This window comes from Pelobates fuscus, chromosome 1 (assembly GCF_036172605.1).
Source record: "Pelobates fuscus isolate aPelFus1 chromosome 1, aPelFus1.pri, whole genome shotgun sequence".
NCBI lineage: Eukaryota > Metazoa > Chordata > Amphibia > Anura > Pelobatidae > Pelobates > Pelobates fuscus.
Genome location: NC_086317.1, coordinates 415,340,493 through 415,362,405, shown reverse-complemented (window position 1 = coordinate 415,362,405; position 21,913 = coordinate 415,340,493). Strand labels below are relative to the sequence as shown.

At 37.1% G+C, this 21,913-nt stretch overlaps 1 protein-coding gene across 4 annotated transcripts in view; it reads right to left on the bottom strand.

Annotated features, from left to right (window-relative positions):
- MAP3K12 (mitogen-activated protein kinase kinase kinase 12) overlaps positions 1 to 21,913 on the bottom strand; it is a 142,131-nt gene that overhangs the window by 24,010 nt on the left and 96,208 nt on the right. For all 4 annotated transcript variants that reach the window (XM_063428456.1, XM_063428455.1, XM_063428458.1 and 1 more), the window contains exons 2-5: positions 21,300 to 21,774; positions 20,576 to 20,759; positions 13,504 to 13,695; positions 12,981 to 13,139 (exon numbers count right to left, since the gene is read on the bottom strand). In XM_063428456.1, coding sequence (XP_063284526.1) covers positions 12,981 to 13,139; positions 13,504 to 13,695; positions 20,576 to 20,759; positions 21,300 to 21,717 — 953 coding nt within the window. In that variant the 5' untranslated portion in view covers positions 21,718 to 21,774. The remainder of the gene's footprint in view (positions 1 to 12,980; positions 13,140 to 13,503; positions 13,696 to 20,575; positions 20,760 to 21,299; positions 21,775 to 21,913) is intronic.

Genomic DNA, 21,913 nt, shown 5'->3' with positions numbered 1-21,913 from the left:
TGGTCATAGACCATAGGTAATTTATTATAATGAAGCTTTTCAACCCGCCAAAGGCCGAACTATCATTTCTCTCAATGCTTACAAAGGGACAGAAGCCTTTAATCCATATTTAACCAAAGATAACATCATACATTGTCTCCTTGTTTATTTCATGCATATATCAATGTAGTTTTTTCTAACAGTAGAACACAGCAGTGCAGGGCAAGGGCAAAGATCAGTGAATATAAAAATCTATATATATAATATTTGACATGAGGAATGAGCACAGTTTACATGAGATGATATTTCTGTCCCTTTATGTACTCTCAGTTAGGAGGGTTAGCAAGGACTAATCTCATGGGGATAGGGCTGGTGCAGCTGGTGCATTCATTAATTCCTTGTCTCTGCTTCTGCTTATAACCCTTAACCTCGTATAATGCTGTCACCATCAGATATGAGGAGGAGTAAATGACTGTCAATCAATCTCCCCCTTTATGCTAACAGAAGGGATGGCGAGAACAAGGGAGGAGAGCGAAGATGGGAGCATATGGGAATAGAAGAAACTGCAGCAAGAGAGCAGAGAAAGGGAGAATGTAATTAACACACTTAAAAGGGTCAAAGGATACACAAAAATCAGAGGGTGTTAAAAAACAAAAAGGCAGATGATGGATCGCCCAATGAATAGTTGTGTGCGTTGCTCTGCCGGCACAGTTGACATACTCATTATAAAATGGACATGAAGGCATTAAGCCGTAACAGACTCTGCCACCATCGCCTGTCGTCTCCCTAGAAGCACTCTCACCTGGCATTTTAGAATGTTAGTTAGAGATTACCAAAGCTGCTGCGTTCTTAAATGGAACCAGCAGGCTAGTTCGACATCTCATCAATAATTCACATATTACATTTGAGCGTCAAATGGCTCTATTTACAAAGAATTCTCGGAAGGACAACAGTCAAAAATGTTAATTTTTTTTAATAATTTTAAATGATTCTGTTAAAATCACTCCACTGCACATTTAATTTAATATGTATTATTAAAATGTGGTTACAGTTATTTTAGCAGTGTTGATGTACCTTAAAGGAACACTATAATCACCTAAATTACTTTAGCTAAATAAAGCAGTTTTAGTGTATATATCATTCCCCTGCAATTTCACTGCTCAATTCGCTGTCATTTAGGATTTAAATCACTTTGTTTCTGTTTATGCAGCCCTAGCCACACCTCCCCTGGCTATGATTGACAGAGCCTGCATGAAAAAAAAAAACGGTTTCACTTTCAAACAGATGTAATTTACCTTAAATAATTGTATCTCAATCTCTAAATTGAACTTTAATCACATACAGGAGGCTCTTGCAGGGTGTAGCAAGCTATTAACATAGCAGGGGATAAGAAAATCTTAATTAAACAGAACTTGCAATAAAGAAAGCCTAAATAGGGCTCTCTTTACAGGAAGTGTTTATGGAAGGCTGTGCAAGTCACATGCAGGGAGGTGTGACTAGGGTTCATAAACAAAGGGATTTAACTCCTAAATGGCAGAGGATTGAGCAGTGAGGCTGCAGGGGCATGTTCTATACACCAAAACTGCTTCATTAAGCTAAAGTTGTTCAGGTGACTATAGTGTCCCTTTAAATAAGGAAAAGGTCACGGAGAAGCATCTTAGTGCAGCATGTTTTCCATGATGCTCTGATATGGGAAATGTTGTTGTACTAAATATTGACAATGTTAGCTATCACTGGTATAGTCATTTAAAATACATGAATTTGCTTCATGCTAATTATTTCTCTGTTGTGTTTGATAATTTTAAGGTGTCCCTGTTTTTTTTGTTATTTTTTATTGTTTCGTTATCCTTGGAGCGGAAGATATTATCTATACAATTAAGCTTGTCCAGTATAATAATAACCTGTTTGGGGGCTATCGTCTATGAGGTTTTTCTACTGAAGGTTAAAATCAGTCAAAACTATTTGGAAAAAAAATGGTTTACGTCAGTTTCATTTAACTTAAGTCAAATTCAGAGGAACTTCACATGTGAATACAATTTTGCTAAACAAGTCGGTTTAGTCTTAAATAAATCAGAATTGGGACTAAATAACCCAAAACAGCACAGAATTTAAGGACGAATACCCTTGAAACTGATTTCTGAACAACTATAGAAAAATCCGCAAAAATAAATAAATGCATAAATGCATAAATAAATAAATCAGAAGGCACAATTACAATAAAACATACATAACTAACAGTTGTATGTCCCACAATCCTGTGAGTAATGCAATGATTTATAGACATTGTAGCTTTCAATAGTTCAGAGTTCCTCTGTTAAAGAGACACTGTTGGTACTGTCTCTTTAACTGAGGAGCTGTGAGTCTGAACCACTGTTCCCTGTCATACGTGTTTTTTAGAATAAAATGTTTATCTTGTAAATTCCTGCGGAATATATTGGAGCTATATACATAATTGCAGTTGTAACTAATTGCTATGATTGCAGTGGATATAGTGTCTGGAGACCCCAATCCTTTCATTTAGAGGTAAACTGCTTTTAATAATTTCATGAAACACTGGCGTTAGGAATACATGTATGTATTCCTAACTCTATTGTTTTAATCTATCTATAAACTAAAAATATATGTGAAAAAGCACAAAAAGAAATGCATTTACTTATTCCTTCTTAATACAATTTAATCAGCTCCTCAAAATGCGTTCTCATGCTCCCTAAATACCACGTGTAGAACAAAAATATCAATGTAAAAGGAACACAATCTATCCTAAACTCATCCTTCCAATCCATAAAAACAAAAGTGATACCAAAAAACACATGCTCACAATTACATGTGATTAGCCCTTTTGTATTTGCACTTTGTGTACATGATATATAACCCATGAACATGGGCTTTTTGGTAGAACTTTTGCTTAGATGTATTGGAAGTGTTGGTTTAAGATATACTGTATTCTGTTTGGGATAAGCACTCAACCTGTTACATTATTATTTTTATTCTATCTACATTAGTGTCCTTCCCCCCATGTGTGGGTTTGAATGGTGAGTTTTACTTACCTTTCAGCTCTCGCCTAACTAGTCCCCATCCTGCCGCTTCCCCTCCTTGGCTTAATAGTCCTGATGTTCTCAGCCAATCCAATGCCTTCCTCAGCATGGCTAAACTCTGTGCTGTGCCAATCATTTGGTCGAGTTTCACAAACATGTCAGTGTCAGCTGACCGCTTTCAGCATCACACAGCACCCACTCCTGGTATGAATTGGTATGACTAAGGAAGTGTAAAATCTTTGCTTTAGCCATACCTCCAGTGGGGGCCAGGCTGTGGGTGACAAGGGATGTTTATTTAGTGTTAAACTGCTCAAAAATGGTTTACCACTAAATGGAGAGACACCACCAGGAGGGATTCTAATCCAGAGCTAATTTAGTTGAATTTGGGTTGCTCCATTCTATTAGTCGTTTTTTATATGTTATTAAGTCTAGAGAACTCCATAAGAGTTTAATCCTCCAGATTTGTATTGCTCATTTTTTTATTTTATAAATAAACCACTTTGCTTAGTTTAGAAGCATTCTGTATGCTCTTAAAAACTAATCCTACCCACCCCCAATTTCATTTCACATCTCCAACATGTCAAGTCTACGTTAGCGTGACACCTAGTTTTACCCAATACCTTCTGTTGTGTATCTTGTATTGAACCTCTCTCAAATTCAGGAAATTAGTATATTTATAAGTTGTTGATAAAGATGATTCCCATTCTTGATGTTTAAACTCTATACCCAAGTCACAAATCCCACCTTTGTTTTAGCCCTGCAGATTGTTTTTGAATTCATTTTATACATATCTTGTGCACATCTTTTAAATAAATCCTTTATAATTGATCTCGTTAATAATAAAAAAACAAAAGACAAACCCCCCCAAGTTTTTAAGATGGAAAAAAAAAACCCACTGAGTCTATTTGTAAATCCTGACTTTCCCGTAGTCAGCAAACAGTAAAACCTATTTAAGTAATGTCTACCAAACAGGGGTAATTGAAGAGAGCTCTACTCATATAATGCTGACTGGTACTGCAGGCTGTCCCCTGAAAAATCTCTGAAAAAATAAATTAAGCTGTTATGTAGAAATCCATTAAGCATTAATTTCAGTAGGTTTATTTACAGCTCCTAATAAAATGAGTCATCTCTGTCTTGATTATAATGAGTCTGCAGGAGATGAGGTCCCATCTGCAACATGTCCTCGGGAAGCTTATTTAGTACAGATGAGTAGTGTGTGCGTGTAAGTATGTTTGTAAGTGTGTGCCAGCAGTGTAGGGCATAATGTGATGCTGGCCTTTTAGGAGAGGTCATCTGCCGACAGATGGACACTAATCTCCCACCCATCTTGTGGTCCATCTCCATAGTAACACAGCCTGCCCCAATGTATCAGTGATAAAGCCCACCCCTCCCTCTTCCAAGATTAAAGTGAATTAGTGACGGTAAGACAAAGAGGATAAAAATGTATATGAGGGAGAGGAAGGCATAGAAAGGAAATAGCACTTTACACACAAAGGACAATAAACAAACAGTGTTGATAAAGACATACAGAAGGGAGGTTGAAAAGAAGTGAAATAATTAGATACACAGATAATAAATGTACTGATGTTTATCAGTGTGAATAGATATACACGCTAATAGTACAGATAAAATAGGGTTGGCATGCTGCTTTCTGGCTGCTAAGTGACTACAAGACCCATCATCCTCAGTCAGTTGTTGTTATGAAAGAAGTTATACAAACTAGAAGAATTCTTTTTAACCAGTGAAAAACTACATTTATCTTCTGTTTATGGCATTAACTACACACAAATGTTTTTACATAATGTTGTAGTTCAGGGGTAAGCAACCTTCGAAATTCCAGACGTTGTAATCTTCCATAATGCTCTTACAGCCACAATGCTGGCAAAGCTTCAGGGCAGATGTAGTTCACAACATCTGGAGTACAGTTCCAAAGTTATCTAGATTTTTACATTTTTGAATACAATCTACACATTATTGCACTTGTGCTGTTTGTTGCACACCTTTATACACACTAATCCTCTATTCCTCTTTCTCCTTTATGGGAAACATTCCTTTGTGTTGTAATATGTTAATAAAGATTCTATCAATAAAATTTGGGGAGAAAAATTAGGCAGATAAAAGCCCAGCCTTTCCATTAGGTAACTTGGGAGCCCACCCTGGGCACCACCAGATTTTGATTGACACTCTTGGTCTATGGGTTGGGTGAGGAGGAAAGAGGGAGTTAAATGTGTGTTTTAGGTACCCTGCAGGAAAAGGAAAAAAGGGATTTGGTTTTAGCAGACTGGGGTAATTGAAATGGCAGAGAGAAACAAACTGTCAAGTTTTCAGGTTGCTCTTGGGATCAATCTAACACCCAGTGTTGCACCCACCTGCGGTCATATCCCGCGTCAATATCATTGCAAACTGAAAATACTTAGTCAAAATCCCTCTTCCGCTGGGGTTGCAGGCTGCCGCTGGAGGGGGAGACCGTTTGTCTCCGCTCCCTGTAACACACTCTGCCACTGGGGAGGAAGGGCGACACGCTTCTCTCCCTGGACTGCACACTGTTTTGTCAAAATTCCCATGTTGTGACATTCACACATCAATATGGACGCCAGGCGAAAGGACAAATTCCAACCTCGCATCAGTTGTGTGACAATATAGGCATGAGAATTAGGGACTTTGAACATATTCTCACCTCAAGAGAATACTGTATCAATAGTGATGCGAATAATGACCACTCTAAACCTGTAGACAAAAGTGACACAAGTTCAGTTTTATTTCGGCATCACAAATCTATGATATTTTGGAGTCTGTCTGGTGACGTCAAATGCCAGGGATATTTAATTTGTTCCACTAGCAGACCTGCACCCTATTGTGGTCTGTAGTACACAGGAGTGCGTTCCTTCTGTGTTGATTGTTCTGGCTTTTAACCTTGTCTTGTTTATTGACTATTCTGACCTTTTGTGCTCCTTGACTTTTAGCTTGTGTTTACGTCCTGTTGTCTCCCTGTATTCCTTTACCTTGTATTATATTCTGATCATTCTCACTTTTGTGAAGACGTTAAGCCGGGCTACCTCTAAGGACTAGTAATATGTTGTGTCTTTCTCACTTTCCTAGATTAGAATGTTAATCTATCCTGACAGAGACAAAATAAATATGTACAACAACTGCTACAAAAAGTCACAAAATGCTGTTTCCTTGAAGTGAAATATTGTTATCACTGGTAGCAAATTCTTGACATGTGACCACTTCTTGGCTAAAGGAAAAATCTTTTTTTTCTCTAAACAAGTTCAATGGCTGCCATGGTAACACGGATGCAAAAGATAGGCCATGACATGTTCTGTACCAAACACCCAACCATAGGGATCTATAAATGTCTTCATCTTCTCTTTATCAAGCTTTTATCTTTAAAGAACTCTTTTATTTTTTTTTTCTGTTAGAAAAGAACAGCTTCAGAAAAAGGAAATAGTGCAATTACCTATCTGGACTACTTCAAGTGCAATAGAAATTGGCTTCAGAAATTTCAAAAGGTCTTCTGCTTTTAGCTTTAGTCCCACGTTGGCAACCTTGATAATATGGTCTCAATTTTCTTCAAATATCAAAATTGCCCCTTTTAGTATAGTCATACAATCAGCAGTTTTATTCCAAAACACATCTCTCATCATGTTCTCTCTGTAACTGTGTCCACGTGTACCTCACATTGCTGGTGTTCCCTGTTTCATTGCATGGTACTTACATTCATTTTCACACATTGCAAACTTCAAGTGAATAGTCAGATGTACGAGAGTGACTAGATGTGTCTATATCTATTATGTCTGTTTCACTTGCTCCTTCTGGTACAGCCACACATATAATTGGCTCGTTGTGAAAATTAGACCATCCATCTAAACTCACAATGACAGTCTGTCCATCAGGGTCTGTCCAACATTTTTTTCCTTTGAAATATTTTTTGGGACGTGCTCCACCAGCTACTGCTTTGATTCGAGGAGCACAGCGAGGGTGCACTAAAGAGACTTTCTTTATGTGTAATCTGATGCTGAATCTGATGCTGAAAAGAGCAGCATACGTGTCACATTGATCTGTTTACTGTCTGATATTTTAATAGTTTTTGAGCTAATCAAGCTAGCTGAATGACAATGTTCCTGTACCTCTTGAGCATAAGGTGAAATATTGAGTTTTGGTTAAATGGACACTATAGGCATCAAAACAACTTTATCGTAATTAAGCCGTTTTAGTGTATAGAACATGCCCCTGCAGATTCACTGCTTAATTCTCTGCCATTTAGGAGTTAAATCTAACTTTCTGTTCTATTTCTGTCCATGCAGCCCAAGCCACAACTCCCAAGACGGTGACTAACACATCTGCATTTAAAAAAAAATGCTTTCATTTTCAGTCAGATGTTAACTTGCTTTTGAAGTTTTTATCTCCTTGTCAATAAATTGAACTTTAATTGCACACAGTAGGCTCCTGTGAGGTCTAGAGGTCTATTAACAGAGCAGGCAATAAGAAATTCTAAATTAAACAGAATGTGCAATAATGGAATTTTAAACATTAGATGTCTCCATACAGGTTATGAAGTCATCTGCAGGGTGGTGTGGTTAGGGATGTAAAAAAAAAGTTATTTAACTCGTAAATTGCAGATAATTGAGCAGTGAGACTACATGGGCATGATCTGTAGACCAAAACTGCTTCATTAAGCTGAAGTTGTTTTAGTGCATATAGTGTCCCTATAAATGTATGTGTGCGTCCAGGTGGTAGATGCACAACACTCTAAACCTAATTGCTAAGTGCACTCCGGGTACTATTCAGTGTTCTGCATTAAGAGTGCAACAGAACAGCAAGATCTGTGCAAACATTAACTGCCATGACACTACGCCTGACCTTAAATCCTAACTATATCTACAGGATAAACATAGCTAGCACACTCGCAAAGAATATCAGTAAAATACTGCTGCGTTCAAATGAGCATAGCAACCTTTTATGGTCAATTAAAACATGGTGTTTTCATTGGTACCATATGGAGGGAGACATCTGAAAAGGGTAAAATTGCAGCTAATTTCTGTTTGCAAAGTATATATAGTTACATAGGCTGAAAAAAAAAAAAGACTTCCATCCAACACGTTAAGCCTTTCACACATCTGGTTTTGCTGTTTAACAAAAAGAAGGCAAAAAAAAAAAAATCTACTTTGAAACACTTTTACAGCAAATTAAAAAAAAAAAAAATATCCTTCTCAACCCGAGTAAGGCAGTCAGATCTCTCCTAGGATCAAGAAGCTATTATCCAAAAAATGAAAAACGATATCCCTGAATACGAGAAGAATTCATCCAGCTGCTGTTTAATTCGATGCAATATTTGAAGTAGGTTTGTCCTGTATTATACAACAGTACGTGATGGAACCTGAATTATACAGCTTAGTAGTGTGTATAAGCATGTCATGAAATACCGCGTGTAATATAATATACCTGAAATGCCAATAAAGTTAATGTTGATCTTTAGAACTTTATTTTTGTATTATTTTTTATTTTTGTAGTGCATAGTGTAACTGTAGAACTTTTTTTAAAATTCTTTATTTTTGTAGTGCATAGTGTAACTGTAGAACTTTTTTTTAAATTCTTTATTTTTGTAGTGCATAGTGTAACTGTAGAACTTTTTTTTAAATTCTTTATTTTTGTAGTGCATAGTGTAACTTTAGAACTTTTTTTTAAATTCTTTATTTTTGTAGTGCATAGTGTAACTTTAGAACTTTTTAATCCATTCCTATCACGGCCTGGAATGTTCATTCCTATGTGTTTTTCATTCTTGTCAGCAACCTCATCATTTGTCATCATCCACAAAAAGTAAGCTTGGCGTTATTCCCTTTTTTTCTAACAAAGTTTCCTCTTTGAGTAAATGCAGCTATACTGGAGGTTTCTTAATACCAGTCATTACTGTTTGTATAATAATTTTCAGAGGTTACAGCGTGTGACTTGACACATGTTTCTAGCACAGGTTACACTATCTCTCCAATCACTTAACAAGTCAAAACTGTATAGTTAAATCGCCTTGAGCCACAAAGGTTTATGCTTTTTTTTTTATATAGTTAAGTGCTATATTTTCAAATGTTGATATAAATAAATTATTTAAAAATTAGAATACGACTTAAAATATGATTATTTAAACCAACTTGATTTACTGCAGAACTGTCACTTGTCTAATTTTCACACACCCAACAACTAACTAAAAGCTACTTAATTGCTACTCTTTATTTCTTTATTTTTAAATCACCTGCTTGGGCCAGTGTTAAGCAACTTTAGACACTCCAGATGTGATGAACTACATCTCCCATGATGCTTTGCCAGCATTATGGCTGTACACGCATTATGGGCGATGTAGTCCACACCATCTGGGATGCTGAAGGTTGCCTATGCCTGTCCTAGGTTGTCTTAGCACAGCCTCAGCATACAATGTAAATTGTACAATGTAAATAACCATAAGGATGCCTTGTGTAAAAAGTTTCTATCAAAATGTGCATGCACTAATGCAGCACTTTCCAAGCAGATGCCTCAAGTTGCATGATTGCACCCAGAACATCATGGAGCCATGATGCCTCCAACTCCGGAGAAATTAACTTACCTGTGCTGCATTATTCCTTCCTGTAAGTGCAAACAGATAAAAATGGACCGCAGTATTCCTTTCTCTTTTGAGTCCCTAACCCTAACTTAACCGTAACATCCTTAAATGCCTGGCACTAACTTTTTATGTAATATTATATTATTGTACAGTTTTGGTATAGTAATTATTCTGACAGAAAACCAGCATGAAAACAAGAACTTTTATTTCTAAAAACAAAATGAATTCCATGGCAAACCATTAACTAGGCAGTGAATAGTACTAGCCTAGTAGCATTTCACAGAGCCCAACACACTGTGCTGTCAAAAGTCTACATTTCAAACACATTATTTAGCTTTCACTGGTCCACAATCCCACTATTACACTGGAAACGTATCATACTTGGGAGGTCTGATCCAATTTCTGACCAGGGCTGCATGTATAGAATGTATAGCACAGGATCGCGTTACATAATGCTGTGATTTTATACTGAGTATAACTTTGTCTGCCTGAGTACACACATTTGCATTTTAAGAATTTCCTCATTTTTAGAAATTTGAATTTTATTGTGTAACTTTAAGGCATTCTCTTCTTTTTATTGTAAAAGCTCCTGGATAAATTGTATCTTTTCTACGTTAATCCTTGGGATTTGGTGAAACCCCACTCACTCCAGTTTTCGAGCTTCCACTTATTACTCTGTCTTGTTCCCTCTTATTTTCTGATAGCCATTACTTTTGTCTTTCAGTTTTGTTTATTTAGTGAATAGTACTAGCCTAGTAGCAATTCACAGAGCCCAACACACTGTGCTGTCAAAAGTCTACATTTCAAACACATTATTTAGCTTTCACTGGTCCACAATCCCACTATTACACTGGAAACGTATCATACTTGGGAGGTCTGATCCAATTTTTGACCAGGGCTGCATGTATAGAATGTATAGCACAGGATCACGTTAGGATGGTTTCAGGAAACTGGTTATGAGTGCATTGTGGCGTATGAAAACTAAAAGCACACTATTTAAAATCATTGCACGTATCTGGATGCTTATCCACATTTACAGGGTTATTCATTATAGCAAACTGTCATAAAATCATAATTAACTCACATTTCACATTTTAGACTAAAATTGTTGGATTGGAAAAATGTTATCAAAGTCTGCTATGTTTTCATTTCCCCAATTCTGTTGTCATTTAGTTCAACTATTTTGGCATAAAAGACTACTTAATTGAGATGAAGTGGCCTGGGTACAGTGGCCCTGTCGTTTTGTTCATGCAATGTAAAATGTTGTTTAGTAGATATGACATTGTTTTGTTCCTGACAGCCACTAGAGGGTGCTTTTGCTGCTACGACCGAGTCAGACTCAGCTATGTATGACTGATGTCCCCGTGCACTGTATAGTGACGACCTTGAACGTCTACAAACGCATATCATTCATTCACTGGATTCAATGCTTCCCTATGAGAAGCATTTGATTTGACAAGCACGTCATTTGCAGTGTATGCGTTTCTCGTCCCCAGTGCTACACTATGAGAGGAGACTGCCTGCAGGACGACGTCACCGGCGACTATAGGGACCGAATCTCGGAGCTGGAAAAAAGGCGAGTAATGTCCTTCACCCCTACCATTTTCATTGAAGGGGCCCCTGAATCTAAATTGGTCAATAAAACACCAAAACATTTGGAATACTCTATAGTGTTCCTTTAAAATTCAAACTATAGTTAATAACCCAGCTAAGCATAAAAGAAAATCCCTAAAATGAGAAACGAAAGTAGAAAACAGTCAAGAGATTATTCACTAAAGTCTAGATTTCACAGAAGGGTTTCCATGTCACCACTATTAACTGTTTAGTGAATAATCCCCATAGAGAGAGCGAGTCAGGTCTTCTTGAGGCACTTACCAGGCACTGTGCCAGTTGTCTGACATTTTATTTCTCACCAAGAATTGGTTTTCTAAGACTGTTGCCTGCAGAGAATCTGCCAGTTTAGTGTTCAGCAGAACTTGCAACTTGTCAGATTCATGGGATGAAATGTCACTATTTGAACAAGGTAAACACAATTCCTTCAGCGCTGAAGAAGCAAAATCATAATGATTATTTACTGGATCAACCACCGCTCTACTGCAAATAAAATTACGTTCAATAGTGCCATTAATTCCCAGACACTGACTGTAGGTTGTCAGTGACGGGAACACTGGGGAGCTGTAACCAATCTAATATTTCCATGGATTTCTAATTACTAAATGCATAAGGATTTCATACTATTGAGTGGAATTTTGCAGAAGTTTCTAAATTAATCCTTCGAGAGGTGTAAATATATAAAAAAAGGAAAGTGCTTTTAATACACATTTGTTTGTTTGTTTTATAGACATTTCACAAACCTGTGAAATGGGGTGAAATTAACAATTCAATTGCAAAACGTTCACTAAAATATTCATATTGCAAATATAGCTCAATTGGAGATTTTTTCTGACTCAAATATGGCTGAACATTCACTAGAATTCACAGTTTAGAGAATAAGCCCCTGTGTATCTCAATGAATAGAAATGAATAAAAGGTTTTTAGAAGTCTTTTTTTATAGGACTGGGAAAGTAAGTGAGCTGAGCCCTCTGCACCTCTTGCCTCCGTTTACTCAAGTTTGTTATAATGTAATGGTCCATCTACCGTATAGTGCTGCAGAGTATAAATTAAAATAATTAAGACTTGCATATTTTCTAGTCAAACTACATTCGTGATAAGCACTTAATGGAGTGCACACTGTGATGCCACGAACTTTGCTTAAACACTATGCTGATGTCACAACTGCTCTGGCTAAATTGGTATGCCACATCCTGCGTGGAAACCAGCCTATTTCACAGGAGTTAACTGCTGTTTCCTTCTGGGAATAGTCCAGCATGCACTGGTGTCTTGCACTACAGAGATGCCCCTTGGTGGCTCCCATTTTGTCTGCTTTCCAAGATCGTGCAGACTTGCATAATATAGCATCCTTTTCTATTGTCTAACTTTCCTGTTTGTCATTTCTGCAGGTGAGTAGTTCTACGTCTTTTATCTTTCCAAATCTTTCTCTGAAACTGCTATGTTTACAGCTGCAGTGTCAAAACCTGGGGGGACCTGGCACCCAGAACACTTTATTGAGCTGAAGTGGTCTGGGTGACTATAGTGGCCCTTTAACACCATCCATGTCTGTAGTATATAATAAACTGATTATCACTTTGCCCAATGCTGCTCAGTGTGTTGACATGTTACATATAAGTAATAATGTATCACATGTTGAACATTCTAGAGCTGTGCAATGCAATGTTTTGTATACCTTTCTGTAAAAATAGTCAAGTTTAATTAACAGTTTAATCATGCAACTACTGAGATATGTGATAGGTATTTACAACCTATTACTCACTCACCAAATATCCACCTTTTCAGAAACAGGCTCATTGCGTATCACCTCTGGGGCCATCCAGGCCACTGTACCTGCAAAGGACATCTTGGTACTCTTGTCACTCAGCTCCTTGGAGGTGCCAAAGTCTGATATTTTCACCAAATCATCATATGTGATCAACATACTGTGAATAGACAATATTCAATAGGAGTCGTTCAAACTTCAAAAGTTCATATTCATTAAAATACATAAAATGTCAGTCGACTGTCATATTTACAGCACAGAACTAATGGTCCACAAAATTGTTAGCATTAAAGTTAAGTTATTGATGCCTAGGGTGGTTTGAGCCTGTGTTAGGTATACAGATAAACTACCTTAGTTTTTTTTTATTTATTTTTTTATACATGAATGATGTCATCACCTGAAATGTAATCTTCAGCCATTATATCAAACAGAGAAAGAGTTAAACAGCCCAGCTGGAATAGAATAAAGTTGTATATGTAATGACATGCAAAACTTGTATTGTGAATATCACAAACAATACTCACTTAGGTGATTTCAGATCACGATGGATGATTTTGTGCAGATGGAGATAATTCATTCCGCCTGCAATACCCATGGACCAATCCACAAGCAGAGACGGGGTGACTTTTCTGCCTGCACGGAGAACCTCATACAGCTGCCCCTGGGCACAGAACTCCATTAGGATACAGTAACAAGGAGCTTGCGTGCACACACCCCTAAGAAGGAGAATATAGGGAGTGTAGTTAGAGCTTGCACGGCAACATCTATTAGCTCTATACCTAAATATTATACTGACAAACGCCAAATAAATTATAATATTTGTATAATTCACGAACGAATTACCATATTATATTTTAGTTAGATACATTAGTATTCTTAAAGGGGTACTTCAAGCACCGTGGCGTCCAGTGATTTTAAGTGGTCATGGTGCCTGGAGTCTGTATGTGCAGTGTTTCACTTTGAAATGCTCCACATACAGAGCTTTACCTGTCTGCAAGATCCTCCAAAAGCGTCACTGGGGTGTCAGCAGCCAGCCTTGAACTAGAGTTCTGGGTTGGCTAATATCAGTCATTGGCTGAGAGTGATCTGATGACACTTTCAGCCAATGAATGGTGACGGCCACGTCTTCCTGCTTCTGTGGCTCTGCAGCAGCCGGGAACATGTAACTAGACCACCAGAGAGCATCAGTGCCAGGGAGGGACCTAGGTAAGGAGGCAAACCGGGGGAACCGGGCCAAGGTATTCCTGGCATCATAACGACTACAGCAGGATATAGTAGTAACCCTTTAACCTACTGCTCTTCGAGTACCCCTTTAACCTCCTGATCTTCTCTCCTAACAAGCAAGTACTTTCCATTAATATTATAATATACCCCATGTGCTGTCATTGCCTATGGCTAAGCAAGTACGTTATATCCCTTCCAACCATACTGAGAACTAAAATGTGAAATGTTTAGTCCGCTTTCTTACAGAATGTCATAAATTATTGTCACTGCTTACGTTCATTGAATTTTTGGAACTTTTTAAGAGACAATAAATGAAAAATTATAAAACCATGAAATGACCATGTAAAACACGGCCACAAAGCGTTGGTGAGTTAATATTTAGCCCTGATAGTATTATTATTAGCATTTATCTACTTGCAGTGGTGAGTGACGTTTAGGCATGTCTGGCAGCGTAAGACAGTTTGAGCCTTGATAAAATCTAAATATCCACTTATTTTACATGAGTTCTACTTGTCTGCTACATTTCAAAGCTGAGATATGAAATCTTTTTTTTTAGCACTAAAAGAGAATGCAGCCTAATAATTAATTCTGAGTCCTACAGCGATACTTTGGGTCCTGCTTTAAAGGAGACATTCACAAGGCCAATATACTGAGTGATATCTTCAATGCCACATAGAGGGAAGACCACAGATTATCGGATAATTAAAGCCTAAATCTTCTTGATACTTGTAATGTTAATTTTATTCTTCTGCCTATTGATCTAACATGTGGATCAACAAAATCCTGTAATGAGAAGAGAATTAGTCAAAAGGAAGTAACATGAACTGCTATTGTTTTAAAATTTAAATCACGGCTCTCAGGACCCACACGTTATCTCTTTGGGCCCTGTGTCATAGTGGATCTGTACATTATGAAGCAAATGTGTTGCCTTTAACAACGCCTGTAGCTGGCAAACTTAATGATAAAGAAGTTCCTTATTTAAATTCCGTGATCTCAGTGTGACACAATATTGCTTCCCCGCGCGGGCAGCTGATGGGGAGACAAGGGCTCGATTTACTAGTAGGTGTAGAAAGCAGTAAAAATCATTGGATGAGCCACATTAGGGAGTCAGAAAGAAACTCTGTGATTTATTCGTTTCGTTCATGGGCTTGCTTCTTGTACAACTCAACATTTCCTGTGTATGTTGATGTTCTGGCATAAATGCTGGGTTAGTGCAACACGGGGGGGGGGGGGGGAGGGGGAACTGCATAATTGGCTAATTACAGCTTTAAAAAATGTCATAGTCTCTGTTTGCTACTATAACCCCCTACCATTTTAACCCCTTAATGACACAACTTCTGGAATAAAAGGGAATCATGACGGAATATATCCGTCGTCTGTCCTTAAAGGGTTAAATATATGAATAAACACACGTATAAAACACATAAATGACAGTAACTAGGTGGTGGTTTAAAGAAGACATCTGGGACAATTGAGGGGAAAGTCTAAGTGATGAGCCCTGACTTCCATCCCACTTGTGCACAGGGCGGAAGCATGGAAATATGGAGTGGGTACAAGCCCTGCAAAGTACATTTCTTCATGCTGAATGCAGTGGGGTGTAGGGCACTAAATAAGGCATATAGATATGGCCATCAGTATTTATATATAGTTAAGAGGGTGTATGACAGTATATACATATTTATTAAAACCATACTGAGAAAGTGGCAAATCATGTTAACAAGGCTAACTAAAAAATTAGAACTCATGTCTCTAAACCTTAGCCTCACCGGGTCTAAATGTAATGAGTTGGAAAGTTTAGGAAAGCTATTTTGGCTTCTAAATGCATTACCCTAATCAAAATTAATTTACTTTATATATTTATAAAAACAAAGAATGGCTCCATGTTCTTCTGTTGCTATGGGAATTTCATGTATCTTGGTTGCAAATGCGGTATTCTGTATATTTTTTACCATTATTATTAGAGATACAATACAAACGAAAATAAGGCATATGTGTGCACCACACTTGTAAACAGCTAAAACAATGTGTAATAAGCAAGAACTACATGAAATTACGTAAATAAAATGTAAAAATTCGGCTTCCAGATTTAGATTTCCTATAGATGGCATGGTCCCTATGCATATGAATTATACAAATGGGTTATTCATGTGAAAAGAGTTTACAAAACATTTTAGTGAATTAAAATCTAAATCGTAAAATTCAGGCTTTAATATTAAAACAGTGGCTATAGCTGAGTTGAATATTTCTTTTCTTTTCAGATCAGCTATTTTTGCCTACTTTTGCCATTTGGATAACCTTGAAAAGGTTTTATTTCTAACTGTCTGTCTGTCTGTCGGTCTCTCTCTCCCTAGCTTTCTGTCTATCTATCTATCTATCTATCTATCTATCTATCTATCTATCTATCATCTATCTATATATCTATCTATCATCTATCTATCTATCATCTATCTATCTGTCTCTTTCTCTCTAGCTTTCTATCTGTCATCTATCTGTCTGTCTATCTATCTATCTATCTATCTGTCTGTCTGTCTGTCTATTTCTCTCTAGCTCTTTATCAATCTGTCTCTCTATCTCGATTGATCAATCAATCAATCAATCAACCAATCTCTCTCTCCACCTGTTACAAATTAATGAATCTATTATCTATCTGTCTGTCTATATATCTATTTCTCTCTCTCTCTATCTATCTAATATCAGAATAAGGGTAAATTATACATTTTTAAGGGATGCATATTTGCATTGTTTTAAATATGACTGTTGGCATAAATATATTGTATTTTTCATGATTTTCTGTGATCCAAGTCTATTTTTTTCATATAATTAATGCTTAATGTGTATTTCATAAAATGATATGAAGCCGGATATAAGTTATATAATGTGTCACTCATACATAACATCGTTAAGGTGACAATGCATGTACCTTCATCCAACAATCTAGTGCCACATTAGTTTCCATCTCTGCTTATTATTCCTGTACATGGCTGCAGTGTACTTACTGTTTTATGATCATCAGCATTGCCATTGCCATGTGCAGGTTATTCCGTGCATCCTTTATACCTGCTTACTACAACCGTTTAAATTATTAAACATTTCTTGCTTAGTTCACACACCCAAGTGTTTATTTTGTGTTTGAATAATACTGCATGATATGTCATATTCGTCTATATAGTTTAATGTCTTTAAGCTCTACTTCACACTTCAACCCTTGAAAGACCTACTATATTTAATGCGTCATGACAATCTTGTCGCTAAAAACCCTATATATGTCCTATTTATTGAGCATGTGTAGCTCTGTAGAGCTCTGCTACAGTTAAGCGAATGGACATCCATTTTGATACAGTTCTTTAACGGTTGGTTAGTTCTGATGAAATGATGCTGTCATTGGTCCTTAGGGGATTAAAAGTCCTATGTGCAGGTGCCCCATTATTACCTCACTGTAGTTTTACCTATTCTATCTATTTTTTCTCTAAACCTCAACTTTCATGTTTATCATACGTCCAATGCCTCATTTAATATATTATTCACATTTCACAACTTATCTCTTGAACCTAAGTCTGTCCTATCTGTTTAGAAGACTTCATTATGCATTACATTACAAAGCTCTGTTAACTCCAAATTCCCATCCCAAATAACTGCTGCTGAATATTTCCATATATATCTACTTAATAAGACCATACCAAACTTTTAAAAAGTTTAACCGCTTGGGCCAATATAATATCCACAGCATTTCTTTCAGATTTTGCTAGCCATTGCTGATATCTTACTAATTAAAGGGACACTATAGTCACCAGAACAGCTTATTGATTTTTTTCTGGTGTGTAGAATCATCATGCTGGCTCTGCCCCTGATCTGCCTCTTTGTCAGTCTCAGCCAATCCTATGGGGAAGCATTGTGATTGGATCAGGCTACTACTTCTGATGATGTCAGCAGACTGCTTGTTTTTTTTAGGCAAATATCATGCAGATCTTCAGCTCCTGGCTTGAATACAGTAAGATTTTGCTATATTTATGGAGGCATGAGGGGCACAGGGGGGCTAGATGGTGGTTTTAACACTGTAGGGTCAGGAATACATGTTTGTGTTCCTGACCCTATAGTGATCCTTTAACTTATAATACAAATAGGCCTGCCTTAATTAAAACAAACAAAAAAAGATTTATATAAAAAATATGTTTGCAGATAACACAATTTCAATTTGAAAATATGCAAATGTTGAGAGAATAATGTATTTTTTTTCCCAGAACAAAACGGAACTTAAGGAGGAAAGTGAATGTGCATTATTGTAATGAGAGAGTAGTGGCCACTATGAACGACTGACCAGAAAATATGGTGTTCACAACATTTGGCGCTAGCACTGTGCTCAATTATTATATTAATGATTGTGGCATTCCTTTTCTCATGTTATGTGTAAATTGACATTAGAGTATATATATTTGTAATAGAGTATCAATTTGATAATTAGGAATAGCTGATTTGTTTTATGATAGTTTGCACGGTGCGCCTTTTGTGTAATTTTTATTAATTATTTAATAAGATAACATTATTTACATTTTTCTCAGAGTGTCAGATTGTTGTTGCTTGCCATGGATGTATTGCTCCTTTAAATTGTATGGCAATATCATCTTAAAGACTCTAAAACGGCTTTAAACTTTAAATATTTAAAGCTTGGAATCTTGGTTGATAAGTTATAACTTTGCCTCTATATGATAACATTGTTCTATATCATATACATTACCAAACCTAACTGCTGCATGATCTTAATTCTAGTTCCATTTTAACATTCCTATTAGAGATTAACCCCTTAACCCCTTAAGGACCAAACCTCTGGAATAAAAGGGAATCATGACATGTCACACATGTCATGTGTCCTTAAGGGGTTAAGGACACATGACGTGTCTGACACGTCATGATTCCCTTTTATTCCAGAAGTTTGGTCCTTAAGGGGTTAAACAAAAAGGGATATAAAGACTCTATGGAGCTAAAACATTGCCACTTTGTGGTGTGGATTGAAGCTCCCTCATTCACCTATTTGACTGTCTTCTGTTTAGTGACATGCTGTTTGGAGATGGTAGTCTAGACCATTTGGCACCAAGTGAGCTGTCTAGTTACAAGTGCAGTTCATTACTGTTGCATGGAAGAGGTCTGAGCATGAATACTTTTGGTTCTGTTGGATCTCTCCCACTGATACTAACGTACAATATTCCTAGCTCCTGTTAGAAATGGGAAGAGGCTTTCAGCTATCAGTGATCTATAAGGAAGCAGGAGATATGTGACCATATTTGCACATTTATCTCTGGTGTGCTACACCTTATTGATTACTGAAGGTTCTGAGATATTACATCATATCGCTGTCTGTCTGTAACACAGGACTTTAGTGAGTAAGCCAGAAACCGAGATCTAACCTCATGTTTCATGATCCCAACCCTTCCCTCCTGAATGAACTAGTAAAGATTGATTTTGCATGTCGTGCATGGCCACGTGGCGTTTAGGGAACCATTTACACATCCTGTGACTCTTCGGTATGTATTAATGCATCAAGTACTCTAACAAATATATTTTCCAATGGGTCTATTCTCTAAACTGTGAATCGTGGTAAGTCGCCAATCGTCTTTTAACATTTTTTTCTTTTGAATTCTTTATTTTTGGAGCGCAGTGTCAGATACATGGTTAAGTAATGACATATGACAGGTGACAAAAGGTATAACAATGACTTATACGTATACGGAGAGTTGGTACGCTTTTTTTTTTTTGTACCAGAAGTAAGCAGACTTAACATTCTCGTCTAGGCACATAAAACCATTAAGATAACATCTACTGAAAAATACTAGACATGGTGAGAGCCAATCGTCTTTTAGACTATAAGTCTGTGGACAGCCCCTACTCTGATGGCTTATTTCTATCTGTGACACTAACACGTTTGTTATGATATCCTTTACTCAGTCTACTCAGCATAATTTGTGGGTCATTCACAAATAAATGCAATAATTATAATAATAACGTGTAAAAGAAAAAAGACAAAAATGAATTGCGAAGTTGGGATGGAACCTTCAATTCAGCATAACCTGTGATTAATCTAACATGGCTACTTTTGTGTAAATATTTGGAATCTTTTATAGCTTATCATAACTCAATGTTAACTCAATGTGAAAATCCTGAAATTCAATTATATTTATAGTTTGCCTGTTTTTTTGTCTGTATTTTGAAATTCAGGTTTAAATTCTACAAAATTCATTGTTTAGTAAATTAGCTTTTCATTTTTCATCATTTGTTCAGACCTATTTGAACAAATAGTGGATTAAAAAGAAACTTGGATAAAGAAGAATAAGGTTGATTTGACGTTTTATAAGTAGAAATTAAATGGCAGTAACTGCTTACTTGAAGGTTATGATATTGGGGTGCTTCAGCTTCCGAAGATGTTTGATGTCAGTCTCCTTAATATCTCTCACTTTCTTCACTGCCACTTCTTCTCCATGAAACTTTCCAAGAAACACAGCACCTTGTGCTCCGCTGCCCACCCACTGCAGGTCCTGGATCTCCTCAAATGGGACCTCCCAAGAATCTACACAATGCAAACAAAAACCCAGAGACAAATAGGTACAGATAGAATTCCACAACAACTATAGTTAATAATAACCTCAAAGTACCAGATGGCTATCATATATCCCGGGATGAGGTTATTTAATGGCTCTTTTCACATATTAATATTTCTTATGTTCCCTATATCACTCTTCCTTTCCTTCCTCTTTTTGATTCCATTTGGGGTTGTTTATTAATTGAAAAGGGTATTACAAATTTTAGGGTAAAGCTATATTGGCCTAAAATCTACAATTACCTGGCAATTACACATAATTCCTAATTTAGAAAATGTCCCTCACATTGATTTTCTTAGTATATCCCATGGAGTTCCCAGATCAACAGTCAGTTGATAGCCATCGTACAAGCTAGTCTTGACCATCTTCTACTTGGTCCATGTCTTCTAAACATCTTTGTCATTACATCACCTATGGTTATTAACTCTTTTTACCATTTTGACTGCATCTGATTCACTGTCTTAGCTATCTCTCTGACATTTCTGTAATATTTTCGTCATCTCACTTACCTTCTTGGTGCTTGTGTTCAGTGGAATATGTCTTTCCAATCATGGCCCAGACTGGCCTCAGGCACCCAAACAGTCCCCCAAGAAACCCAACTCCTGCTTGACATTGCATGCGTCCTTCTCCTAATGCCCGACAAGGTCTATCGTCACCTGGACCTCCTGCAGCTCCCCCACCACCTCGGTCCTCTGGCTCTTGTGGGTCTTGAGGCACACTTTGAGTGAGAGGGGTTAAAAGATCCTCATTGGGAGTTGACACCAGTTCATTTCGTACCATATCTCGCAATACACACTGGGTGGGGGTCAACTCTTGTTCGGGGGTACAGCCAGGAGGGGTATCAGGGTCCAGTCGCCGAATTGGTCCATCAGACAAGAGACTGGCGAATGAGGGGGATGGAGTGCGAGTATCATGTAAGCAAGCCATCGCAGTTCATGTGAGTACTCAAGGCAAACAGCAATGTCTAGTGTCCCAGAGTGAGTCCTGTAAAGAAATCACACAGTAAGCAACATTAAAGATATATTAAACATACATCTTAAAATATCATAATGACTTACACTGTTTTATAATGGTGCTCTGAAAATGCACACATTCTATTATTGTATTTGCCAATTATACCTTT